Below are 12,745 nucleotides of genomic sequence, written 5' to 3'. Positions count from 1 at the left end.
GGGCGGGGTGGATGGGGTGTACAGCGGGCACGGCGGCTGTTAAATACGAGATTTAAGCGGCGTGAGCTTGACGGGGGGTGTGAAAGGGTCCATGGGGGCCGGCGGACCCCGTGGCAGGTCATGAAAGAAACCCGAAACCGCACGCCCCCTTGCGCCCAAGCGGGTGCGCCCGCCGTTTGCGACGAGGCGGCGGCCGCTGCGGCATGTGACGCGTCTCACCGGTGAAGCCGCCGGCCAGGGCGCCAATCAGAGATACCTCCACCGCGTTGGGGTCCCGCTTGAGCGTGCGCTTCGCCGCCTGCTTGAACTGTGCGCGGCGAGGCGGCAGGGGGGGGGGCGCGGCACAAAGCCCAGGGGTCAAGGTCAGCAGGCGCCCCGAGAGGACACACGCCGGCACCACGCATGAGGCAAGACCTGGAGCTTTGCAGCACCCATTGCCAGCGCCGCCTGCCAGACGGCGCCGCCTGCCGCCAGCCGCCAGCCGCCTGCTGGTCGCCTGGCTCGGCCGCGGCCGGCCGCACGGCGCCGGCCGGGCCCAATCAAGCGACACTAGGCGCAGGCGCACCTGCTCGTATGCCACGAATTCGATGGCGTCGAATGGGAGGTCGCGCAGCAGGAATGCGCCGTAACCGGCGTACAGGCCCCTCACGCCCTCCTTAGCCAGGATAGTGCGGAGCTGCGCAAAGAGAGGGGACAGGAGGGGGTAGGCCGGATGGAGCGCCGTGGGGCGAGAGGATGGGGTCGCATTCCTGAGAGCATGCGGGCGATGCTCGGGGTTTTGAAGCGGGTCGCGCCGCGTGGGTGTTGGGTGTTCACTGCATTGGCGGAGGAGGGCGCAGGGGGCCAAGAGTCCCGAGCCATGGCGCTCTCGCTCATGCGGGCCGCCCGATGCTTTAGAAAGCGAAGTGTCGAGCCCGCTCACCGCGGTGATGGCGCCCGCAAACTCCCGCGTCTGCAGCCGCTGCTTGACCACCTCTGTCGGCACGCGCGTGAGGCTCGCCGCAGCGCCGGCCGCGACGCCCGCCAGGACGGGGCCCCAGAAGGACTCCTCGTCCCCGGTGCGACGGTACACCTGCAGAGGGCGCGCGCGGCGCAGCGGGCGGCACGTCACCGCACCACACACCATGCAACAAGGTTTAGCGTGCTCTGCCGAACACGCCGCCTCCGCACCACATGCAGCTTGCGGCACCCCTGTTGTCCGCGCCAGCCGCATCGCCGCGGCCTGCATTGCTGCCGCACCGCGCCCGTTCCAACACGCTGGGGCGCGGTCAAACGCGTGGTCAAACCATGCGCACCATCTGCTTGACCGGCTCGTAGACCGACATGAACAGCGCGCTGCTGGGGACCACGCCAGCCAGGTTACCCCACACGCCCGCGTAGAGGCCCCGGCCGCCGCCAGACTCTATGAGAGCCTTGAAGCCGCCGCCGCCGATCATCGCTTGCAGGCGGGTCTTGATCGTATCGATGGGGTAGAGGGCTGCGGGCGTGGCGCGGCGGCGGGGGCGCGGGGCGCAGAGGAGACTTGTGGCTGACGGCTGCGAGAACCCCCCGGAATGCGCTGACAGAAGAAGCCGAGCCGGGGCCACGCGGTATTGTTTTTCGTTTGCAATTCAATCGAGCGCAGCGCTGGGCACGCGGCTGCGCCGCATGCGCCGCTCATGAGCCGCCCGCTCACCTCCCTCCACCGCACAGCCTGCAACCGCGCCCGCCAGGAGGTTGGCGAGCACCACGCGCCACGCCGCTGCGTCGACAGGCGCCGGGCGTGCAGGCGCCGCCGACGCAATCATGAACGCTGGCATGGCCCGCGTCGCCGTGTCTGCATGACGCCCATCATGATGGCCGCTTATTAGTTTTTGATGCATCTAAATTCTGCATTTCAAACCCAATGGACGCCCCAAGCAGCCGTGATTCGGAGGAATGACACATGATCTTACTCACCAGGGCTGCTGCCGCCGCTGCCAGTCGCCATGAACATGGAGGCGAAAGGTGCGACCTTTCCGATTCTAATGCGCCTCTGAGGGTTGCTGGTGGCGGTCTTGCAGGGCAAAAGGGAAGCGGTGCTTGCTGTGTGCACCAGCCTCTGCGGCTTGGGGCCCGCGTTGAGCACGAACTGCAGATCTGTGGCGATTGCCACCACCCGGCTTTCGCTGTCCATCGATGGTGTGCCTCCGATGCGCCTCACAAGACCGCTATGACCAGGTGATCAATGCGCACGACCAGAGAACCCGCTGATTATTCGGCCAAACGCAACGGTCACGTTACAAGCAGCGTGATTGCCCGGCGCATGCAGCAAAGCCTGGCATGCACGCAGTGTTTGCAGTGCCATGACCCTCGAGCTGCTCGTGCTGCTCCAGGTGGCGGTGCTGAAAATGCCATCTGAATTGCTCAACTTTGGGCTGCTCTCATACCGTATGGCTGCGACAAGCAGGCCACCATATCCAGGCATCCCGTTTTTTCCTGTAGAAATCTATTCAACGCGGGACGCAGCGCCACACCACCATATACAGTATGTATGTGACCCATTTGCGCACCACAGGCAGGGTGCCATTCCCAATCTTGCGTAGGAAAATTGATATTTAGTGAATGCCACTTCATCAACAAATACATTCAGCAGTGCATATCTCAGCAGCAGATGCTCCCCCTTGGTCGCTCGCAACTGCCAACGTTTCCACCTACCATCCTCTGTGGGGAGGTCAACGCCCACTCCTACCACCCCTGCAGTGTACAACCTGCGACCCGTACCCGAAACCCGTGACTTTTTCCACAAGATTTTCAGGTTTTACAATGTTGGCAACGCGACAACATTTCCTGCTGCCCTAGGCATGCCAAGAGACCACCCACACGTGGTTGTAATGTGCAAAACTGTATTGCTGCACATTTCTGTGCAAGGCTCTCAGGGAACGAGACAGGTAAAGCAACACGTTTTTTGTGAATGCAGCGAGTTCCTGCAGCGGCAATGGTTTGGAAATTGTGGAAGTCTGGCCTGGTGGGGGCACCCATATCACACCACAGTTGTGGCGCTGGGAGCAGCCTGCAGGAAACGAATGTAGCCCTTGGAACGAAATTTGGATCAAGTGCGCAGCGGTGACGAGGCCCGCCGTGATGTTCAACAAACAAAATGCTTTGTCGCAACAGTACTGTAGCTGCCGCGCGAAACTGGGGCGGCAGCCAGCCCCGCCCGCCTCACTGGGCAGGGATGCTGGCACCCACAGAGCCAGCGGTATCACCAGCTACCAGCGACGCGTACAGCTGTGGCAGGAAAAACTTTGTGTTACCCATTTCCTCGAGGCAGTGCAGCTGCCACGCGCGCGCCGCCGCCTCGGCGTCCCCGCCGCAGGCAAAGATGCTCTTCGCGATCGAGTTGAGCGCCTTGGTCGCGGGGTCGTCACCGTTGGGAACTCCGATGTACATCGTGCTCACAAGGGCTGCTCCCTCGGGCGTCGTGGACCACTGCAATTGAATGGTTTCATTTCAAGGCAGACACGTGCGGAACAATGTCAATTGATGGATCATGGCCACGTCGCAGCTGGCAGTGGATGAACCCGGTAGGCAGCACGATGCACAAGCTGTTTGCTACTGCGAGGCCGAATCTTGGATGATAGATCTGCACCGGCTGCTTGCGTCCCTCCTCAGCAGCACAGCAACAAAAACAGTCCAAAGGAGCACTGCACGCACCTCATGTGTGAGCGAAACGGGCTTGGCGCCGATGCCGGGCAGCTGGAAAGCCAAGGACAGGCCAGAGGCGTCCAGCTTCTGCACAGTCAGCACGACCTTGGTGAAGAGCTGCGCGGCGGTTGGCAGTTGGCGGTCGGTGGGATAGCTGTCGTTGCACAAATCTAGATCAGTTTGTTGACACCCGCCCACTAACAATGCACTGGTGTGTGAGAGGCACATAGAGGATGGCAGTGGCAACCCACTGCTCCAATCTGCGTGCCACCACACCAACGGCCGAATCAGAGCAGCCTTTCTGCCGGCGCACCTGGTCGGACCACTCCTTCGCGTCGTCGCCGCGCACCCAGCCCTCTGTCTTCTTTGAAAGGAAAAACTCATTGATGAACCACTTGGCCCCCTCCTGGCCCCCGCCGCGGCCGGGTGACACGGTGCGCTGCTCAATGTGGTCCCTGGGGGTTGCAAGGCCATCAACACATTGCGTGTCCATCAGACAGATGCGTCTTGGTCGCTATGAAACGCAGCCATCCAGGGTCCCATTCCCCGGCTTGCATGTATCGTCCCGTGACGCCCACATCCCCTGCCGTCCCTGCTGCGTTGTGGCACTCAACGATCTGCCGGCACCCCCGCACATCCCCCCACACCTTGAAATCAAAGGCTCACCGAGGGTGCCACACCAGGTAGCGGCTGTACGTCTTCCCGTCGACCGGGTGCACCATCTCCCCATCAACGTTGCCGTCGAACCAGAACCGCAGCATCTCGGGGGTCACGCCCGCCAGGGGCTTGTGGGCCACCCTTGCCACCAGTGCGCCATTGGGGCGCCGCTCGAGCGAGACCTCGTTTGCACATTCCCAGGAACAGTAGTCCCAGGCAGGAGGCCGGGTCAGGGGCAGCTCTGCTGAGGTTATGCGGGGCGTCAGGCTGAGGGCTTGGCCTGCGAGCGCGAGTGGCGAGCGGCGGGTGAGAGTGAGCTAGAGGGTGGGAACAGACGAGTGGGTTGCAAGCCGCTCATCCAAGGCGCACGTGCTAGCGCCACTTGAGGACTAAGGGACACACGGCCAGAAGAGCACGGGGTGCAGCAGCCATAACAAGCTGTCCCAATTGCAGCTGCAGCTCGAGATTCAGCGGATGCCCCTGGCTGCCTCTGCTGTAAGCAGCTCTCTCACCAGCCCGAGCCGGAACTAGGCAGACGACCGCAGCCAGGAGGACTGCGACCGCGACCGCCAAGCGGCGCTGCAGCGATCTCTTAGAGGTCCATTCCTTTGAGGCGCCAGCGGCGGTCGCGGCGGCGGCGGCTGCCGCGGCGAAGGGTGACGCGGTGGGGGCTGGCCGGTGGGGGGGCCCAGCGCTTTTTGGCAAGTCGGCGCGGACGCCCGTGCTGGTGGCATTGGCTGTGCTCCTCGCGACCTGCTCTTGCAACGGGATTGAAGGCACTCGCCGCAGCCTGCCGCCGCTCGGCGCACGACGCAGAAGAGCGCTGTGTGGGTGCCCGATGGCATGTTGCATGGGGGCGAAAGTGTCGAGCGACGGGGCGCCCTGCGCTGAAAGGGTGCGTTGAAGACTCATGCTGGCCGTATTAAGCGTTATATACGATGATTAATTATCACGATTCTAATCAGTGTGACGAGAGCTGCAGCTGAGAAGTGTTGGTTCTGAGCTGCGGTTGAGGTCCGATCAATGCGCCGACGGATTTGGAAACAAAACGGTATGTGATCATACGTATGGGCACGCATCAAAACCTCACACGGACATCGAGTTACGTGTGCGAGCCGCACTGGCTCCTCTCCCGCAGCTGTCCCTCACACTCACACTTTCGTGCCGCTCGCTGGGCGTACGGCTGTTCCAGGCAGACCGATCACAGACGCTTATCACAGCCATTAAGCGGGCACGACATGCAGGATGCACCCCCTGGGCTGGTCGACGTCGCCCCTGGGGGCTGGGCAGCCAGCGCGCAGCACCCTGCGCTGCGCTCACATATGCGGGGGCCCGACAAGCTGGCGAGCTTGGGTAGTCAACTTTGCTTTGAGTCGCAGCTGCTTCCCTGCGATACTGATGCAGGCCCCTTGCCGTCGCAGCCCNGGAGGGGCTGCGCCGATCCAAGGAGTCTCGCCACACATCACAGCTGTCAAGTTGCACAGTTGACAAGTTGCAGCAGGCGCTTGACAGCTGTGATGTGTGGCGCGGCTCCTTGGATCGGCGCAGCCCCNTTCATCCCAGCGGTGCAGTAGTATTATTGAGGTGGCAGCAGATATGTTGCGCTTCCTCGCATCCTGAAAACCCAGCAAAAAGTATGTAGACAGCTCACCAGTGGCAAGCTGTCAAAGTGCTGTCTTCCTGGCGTACCTGACCGGCATTCGCCATTGCAGGGCGCACCTGCACACAACAGAGCTACTGGATATGATGCACGCAAGTCATGAGATGGTATTGGAATTACATAGGAGCACAAAGTTTGATTGTTGGAGAGTGTCAACAGCATGCACGCTCTCCGGTGCCATGCGGTCAAAAGAGTTGGGGCTATTGGACACGCGAATGAACGAACCAATGTGTATGGGGTGGCAAAATCAGCGTAGCACCCGCTTCAAAACCAACCTAACGGCCCTTTCAGCTTGCCCCATGTGATGTGCGTGGTGATGGTGGCAGTGCTCCTTGTGGGCTCAAGCGTAGTGCATGAGTATATACGAGGTGGCTGCTAGGGTACTGTGGGTCTGGGCCCCTTTGAAACGCTGAGGTGCCCCCCGCCCCCCTCCCCCAAGCAGGCCCTTGGGGGGTTTGACCAGCCTTTGACCCACTGGTTCCGTGCGTGGTCAAGGTGGCCTGGCTGCATAAGATGGTTGGCTTGGGCGCTTGTGCGCTCGCAGGGTCCTTATGGGATGCTAGACCCGGTTCCAAGGGCATAGTCATGGACACTCGCTGCGCCGGTCGCTCGGGCCGAATTAACTGGCGAATTAAGACAACATCCCATCCTTGCCATTGACGAATGCCAACACACTCGAGAGTGATTTGCCGCCCACAACGAGTCATTTGGGTGGCCCGTGTGTGTTTGCCATGCCAAACCTCTGCTCAGAAGTTGACGGACGGTTCGCTGCCCACTGTTGCCTCGACTTCGGGAGCACTTCCCTCCTAAGCACACCGCAGCACGACAGTGCTGCAAGCAAAACACAAAGTGATGCTGCGAAAGGTGCAGCTAGCACAACAGGGGCAGAGGTGACTACCGTACTCTTCTGCCCAAGCCACCTGAAAAGGTGAGCTTATGCTGCTCCCGCAGCACTAAAACTCCTCTCTAGAGCTCAGCCACTGCACTAGCCTACGAAACGTGAAGTGCCTAGACATCTGCAAGGGGGGATTCAGGGGCTGGCACCTGCCCACTCGCACTCATACATGTGATTGGATGGTTCCGCGTGTGGGCTCCCACAGCCGATCAGCCTCGATCTTGAGCTGAAGCTATAGCAATCAGATGGGCAGTTTATTGTGCAAGCCCCTAGTGCAACGTACGGCAGTGACAGAGCCTGAGTCGTTATGGCAAGTGAGCAGCCTTTCGCAACGCGACCCTGCTAGCCTGTTTTGAGAACTGCGAATGTCAGGGGGCACAGCACCGATGGCATGTCGCCCCACCGTCCCTCAGGACACCCCCCCCATCATGCCACACACCCTGCCTCGCCGCGACACACCCACGCGCACGCATTCGTACACCCGGTCGGCTTGTTTCGGTACCCTCTCGCATGCTGCCACCCGCATTCCCTTCACCCCCCGGCCCACTGGCATACCCTCCAAGCTCAAGTGCGGGTACAAGTCGAGGATGCAAGTCAAGGCGGGGGATTCAAGCTTGCCGGGGCTGCGCCATCCTGCCCGAGCCCGGTGACACACCAACAAAGTGATGCGGCTGCTGTTGTACAAGCGCTCGCGGATGCGGTGGGGTTGGCAGGGTGCGTGCCTCGTTGGTGCATCTAGACGTATTCTACCGGTAGCCACACGCGTGGACCGCCATTCACCCGGGTGGTGGCTGGGATGCTGCGTTTGGCATCATGATGCTCATTCCGGCCACCCGCGATGCCATGGCAGCCAGTACAACTCCGGTGGTGCAACTTATCACCCGAGCTGAACCCATTGTGTTGACGTGTATAACGCGTCGCTTTTTCCTTCACAAGACTTAGTCGGGTCTGAGGCGGGGCAACAATCGCAAGAACAGATTGTGCGCGGGCAGCCACCACCAAAGTCTGACCGCAAATTTGGGACACCTGCGCGGCCAGCCTCGAGCATCTGCATGCGCAATGCAACCATAGCTGGCGGCGCTTGAACAGGGCGCCTGGGTAACCATTGTTCACATCCGCGCGTCCCGCGCGCAGGAGGATGGGCGCCACACGCATCACTGCCCGGGGCGCCGCAGCCACCGTGGTGTTCGCCCTGTTGGTGGCTGCAGGTGCGGGCGGCGGAGGGAAAGGATGAACGTCGCGTGTCAGAGATTGCCTCGTCTAGTGCATGAGATACATGGCCGCTGCCATTGGCACTCCATTGGCGCAGCCGATTTGGGATGGTGGGGCGGGCAAATGGCCGTCACTCACTGCCAGGCTACCGCCATGGCAATCCGGCGGCTCTGGTCTGCACGGGGGCTGCCAAACATGCAAGAGCACTAGGTGCAAGAGCTCACGCTCATTGCCACCAGCTTGACGCGTGCGGGCGCGAACCAGCTGCCTCCTTTTGGTTGCCAGTGTGGTCGCCACCCATGCAATCGGCCGGCGTGGTCGTAACCCAGCCTGGCGTCCTGCCGGCCGTCACGCCTGCTTGGTCGCACCTCACCCCTGCCCACTCCGACCCTGCACAACCTCATCATGTGCGTGTGCGCGCTCTGCTCTTTCTGGAATCAGCCGCCGCGAAGTGCACCGAGGCGCCGCTGGGCAAGACCAACTTTGCGGCAGTCCTCAACTCGGTGTCACGCATTAACGTGACAGACCCCAAGAGGCCCACGAGGCCGGCGCTGCTCTACCAGAAGGCCTGCTTCCTTCTCAGCCAGACCGCCCCGTGCGACGCGGCGGGCAGTGCGTGCTGCAGCAGCGCGTCAGAGTACCTTATCAAGTCCTTGACGATTGAGACGGGTGCGCGTGGCTCGGGCGGGGCGAGTTGGTGTGGGTCGCGCTCGCGATCCCCAGAACATATTTGGCGAATGTGGGGCCTGCGCAAGGTACCTTTGCTAGTACTCCTGGCTATAGCTGTGACCTGTGTCCTCCTCAACATATGTTCTCTGCCGCAACAAGCACCAGCGCGCGCGCCCACACGCGCACGCACGCGCGCGCGTGCGCGCGCACACACACACACACACACACACACACACACACACACACACACACACACAACTACACCGCAATAACACCGCAAAACGACCAAACCCAGACCCTGCGTGCGCAAGCAAAACCAACAAGACGCCGTTCAAGACTGCGTTGTGGAACCTCAATTCTGTTGGCAACTCTACGAAGACCCGCCTGGTGTCGTCCGCGTCCCACAAGGCCGCCACCAAGAAGCTGCCCCCGAGGTTTGTGGTCAACCTCAAGTCCAAGACTGTCATCAGCAACAGCAACAACGAGCTCTGCGTGGACATTCCTGGTGGGCCGGGTTGCTGTGTGCAGTAGCACGGGATCCTCATGAGCTGACACGTGTGTGCTGTTGAAACAACCTGGGACGGTTCTCGGGCTGACTAGGCATCGGCGACGGCTGGATGAGGCATGCGCTGTTACTATACAGTGGTGCTCGTGATGACTGAGGCCAACCGTCTGGTCAAGAAGCGGGCATGGCTAATGCCCACGGGTCACACGCTCTCAGCGCCAGGCAAGCAGTGATGCGTGAGCACGCACCTACACGATGTTGCAGCCGCAGTAGCTTGTCCGGCCACGCCCCGCTGCACCGCCGCAGACGTGGCAGCCAACCCGACCTGCAAGACGATCGACAAGGTGTGCCCGGGCGGCAAGTGCAAGATCTCCATCACCCCGGCCAAGATCAAGTCCACCAAGACGCAGTGCTGCGTCAGTGGGGAGGTGCCGCTCAACGGTGCGCGCACGCAACACACGAGAGGCCGCCAGCGATGGGAAAAACATGTGCCAGCAGTTGCAGCCGATCACGCGGGCCTGGGCGCTGGGCTCGCAGCCCATCAGATAGGTCGTACAACGCACAGCTGGCAGAGCGTTGGCGGCGTCGGTGGCGCGTGCCTCTCGGGACCCCTGTTTGCACCAAGACGTCAGCCATGAAAGTGCATGTTGAGCTGACTAATGATTGCGCTCGTCTTCACAAGACGCGCCTTGTTCGCTCCCTCCCCTGTGTTTTGCGCACGCTCTTTCACATCTTGTCTGGCAGAGTGCGGTGCTACCGGCATATCGTGCACCCCCAAGGCCCCCTGCATCAGGGGCACCAAGTTGACCGCCGCAGACGTCACATGGTGGGCAGGATCTGGGCGCTCTGCAGCACATGGGAGCGCCATGATAGGACTGTTGTGGAGATGGGGGGAGGGGTGGATGCGGCATTTGAAGGGGAGCAAGGAGTGCCTGTTCGCCCCAGGTAAGGACCTCACGGGTTGGGCACCCACAAGTGTTGCTCACACTGTGAAGTCCCTTTGAGGGCGCACTCCCTTGCTGCACCCTATCTTCCCAGTCCGTTGCGCGCTTACTGCTTCCTTCCTTTGGGGAAGGCAACACCCCCCTTCCCCTGCTCTGAACCTGCATTCCATCCCGCTTACAACCCTCAGCAGCAAAGAAAACCCCAACTGCCCTTCCCCGAAACTCTTCAAAATCTGCGTGCAAACTTCATCACACCTCCCCTTCCCCCCAGCACCAAGAACGGCCAGCCGCTGCCCGCCTCGGCGGTCTCCACCCTGGGCACTGCCGTCTGCGCCGCCGGCGCCACCAACCTGACGGTCGTGGTCGCCAGCGCCGCGGAGTGCGCCTCCCCCGTGATCGTGACATTCCCCGAGTTTGTGCGCCCGGCGGTGAAGCTTGAGCTTATCGGCCAGGCCACGATTGCGCTTGCGGAGCAGGTGGGGTGCAGTCTCGGCCGAACTGGCGGCCTCCGGCGCGACAGCGGAGAGTGTGATGCGCGGGTCTACCCGACACGTGCATGTGGGCGAGTTCAAAATCCGCTTGCACGTGTGCTCACACCCTCCCCCCGCAAAATCAAAGCCACATAATCATACGACACACACACACCCACGGCCGCGGCCATCGTCGTCATCGCCGCCCGCAGGTGGTGTTTGATGACGCCAACAAGCTGGTGTACGCCATCGGCGGCGCAAAGGTCAACATTCTCAGCGCGTCAGCGCTGGGCACCGCCGGCGCTCCCGCCACCCTGCCCTTGAAGGGCACCATCGATTTTGCTGTTCTGGACAAGCCGGCGGGCGGCACCCCAGAGGGTGAGCAGTCGGATGTATGGAGGGGAACACAGAGGGAATCACAGACGGCACAGGGGCACTGTTTCGCAGGAAGAGGGGGGCCGCGGCAGATGGAGCTGACGGCTGAGTGCCGAGGAAGGCAATGAGGCACAGGTGTAGTTACAACGCACTGCTGTCTGGTTGGCATTTGCATCTGCACCTGCGTGTATAACAACCGCGCACGCGCGCGCGCACACTCACATACACATGCGCACAAGCGTACACGCACATATGCATGCACGTTGCGCATGCTTGTGCGCGCACTCCCCCACTATTGCACACACACACACACACACACACACGCACAAACACACACACACACACATTCAAACACACTCCACCCAAAAGTCACGGACATCGTCATCTGCAACGGCAAGCTGGCTGTCAGCGTCAGCTACAAGACGTCGACCAACGCCCAGCTGCGCGGCCGCGCCTGGTTCTTCGCTGTCGGGGAGGCCCCCCTGTTGCTGGGCTTCACCACCCTCGGGTTCCTGCCCGACTCGCTGACGTGGAGCGCAGACTGCGGCACGCTGCTGGCGTCGAACGAGGCGGAGCCCAACAGCTACGGCCAGGCGACCTCGTTCGACCCCGAGGGGTCTGTCAGCGTCGTGGATGTGAGTTTCGAGGGCCGACATCGGCGTAAAGCAGCCGCAACTTGTGCAGATGCAGGGGCTGTATCCTGTATTCGTCATCGCTGCAGGCCTCAGGCAGCGGCGGGGTTACTGCTGCGGCGTGCAGCTGGTTGCAAAATGCCACGTACTGCAGTGAGGCAGACCCATAACCAAAGGCGGGCCTGCCGCACCCCGCACTTTGAAAACATCCTCTGTGCACCCAACCCCTTGGCTGGCAGACCAAGTTTTTCGACACTGCGAGCGCAAGCCCCTGCAACGCACGCGTGTGCACTACTGTCAGGGAGGCGGTTTTCACGCAATTCAACTCCCAGGCGGCCCAGCTGCGCGCCAAGGGAGTGCGCATTTATGGCCCCAACGCGACCGTCGCTCAGGTGGGCATGCCTTGCGCGCACAACTCATTTGTTGCCCAGCTGCCTGGGTTTTGCCATTGTTGCGTGCAGGGCAACGAGCGGCACTCGGGCCACACCCCTGGGCCTCCACTCCTGACGCTGCCGGCGTCCCCTAGGTGCAGCTGTGCGGCGCACAAAAGTGCTGGTCGCCATAAAGCTTGGGAGCGCGGCTGCGGCGGGGGGGCGGGATGCTCCTGCCTGTCGCGCAGACCGCTGGGCGTCATGCACGCATGCTTGAGCGCGACTGCCACCCAGCATGCTTGAATCCCTGTTTCACATCTCCACATACTGTCTTCAAACCATGCATGCCAGGATCTGGAGCCCGAGTACTCGGTATTTCTGCCAGGCACCAACTTCGCCGCCGTCGGGCTCCAGGTGCGTTGAACCGCAGCGTTGATGCCTCAGCGTCGCATTTCAGCGAAGCTTGTGTTGCAGTCAAAAGTCAAAATCACGGGGTCGAGCTGCCAAGCAATGCGAGCAGTCGTGAGCATTTGGCCTGGTCAGCCTTTCGCTGGCCAGGGAAAGAGGCGAAGTTTGTGGTGGAGTGGGGATACAGAGCAGACATCATGATGGCAGCTGCCAGCTGCCGATGGTGCTGCGCTGCAGCGCGCCTGCATGGGACGCAAGCGCGCCTCTCAGTGACCCTGTCG

General features: G+C 61.8%; 3 protein-coding genes across 3 annotated transcripts; 1 reads left to right on the top strand and 2 right to left on the bottom strand.

The window, feature by feature from the left end:
* Positions 1-118: 118 nt before the first annotated feature.
* MNEG_8549 (S-adenosylmethionine carrier protein) lies at positions 119-1,975 on the bottom strand (the record flags this gene model as incomplete). The annotated part of the gene is made up of 6 exons (XM_014042980.1): positions 119-307; positions 566-676; positions 923-1,072; positions 1,296-1,477; positions 1,676-1,741; positions 1,939-1,975. The coding sequence occupies 6 exons, from the start codon at positions 1,973-1,975 to the stop codon at positions 119-121; spliced, it is 735 nt and encodes a 244-aa protein (XP_013898434.1).
* A 1,208-nt stretch (positions 1,976-3,183) lies between these two features.
* Positions 3,184-4,427, bottom strand: MNEG_8548 (hypothetical protein; the record flags this gene model as incomplete). The annotated part of the gene is made up of 4 exons (XM_014042979.1): positions 3,184-3,450; positions 3,676-3,783; positions 3,980-4,121; positions 4,333-4,427. The coding sequence occupies 4 exons, from the start codon at positions 4,425-4,427 to the stop codon at positions 3,184-3,186; spliced, it is 612 nt and encodes a 203-aa protein (XP_013898433.1).
* Positions 4,428-8,016: 3,589 nt separating this feature from the next.
* MNEG_8547 (hypothetical protein) lies at positions 8,017-12,479 on the top strand (the record flags this gene model as incomplete). Its single annotated transcript, XM_014042978.1, has 10 exons — positions 8,017-8,086; positions 8,532-8,759; positions 9,055-9,264; positions 9,571-9,705; positions 10,009-10,090; positions 10,480-10,684; positions 10,891-11,056; positions 11,423-11,688; positions 11,925-12,077; positions 12,408-12,479. The coding sequence occupies 10 exons, from the start codon at positions 8,017-8,019 to the stop codon at positions 12,477-12,479; spliced, it is 1,587 nt and encodes a 528-aa protein (XP_013898432.1).
* Between the last annotated feature and the right edge of the window lie 266 nt (positions 12,480-12,745).

The sequence above is a fragment of the Monoraphidium neglectum genome (genome assembly GCF_000611645.1).
Source record: "Monoraphidium neglectum strain SAG 48.87 unplaced genomic scaffold scaffold01636, whole genome shotgun sequence".
Taxonomy (NCBI): Eukaryota; Viridiplantae; Chlorophyta; class Chlorophyceae; order Sphaeropleales; family Selenastraceae; genus Monoraphidium; species Monoraphidium neglectum.
This window is presented reverse-complemented; position numbering and strand designations above follow the sequence as displayed.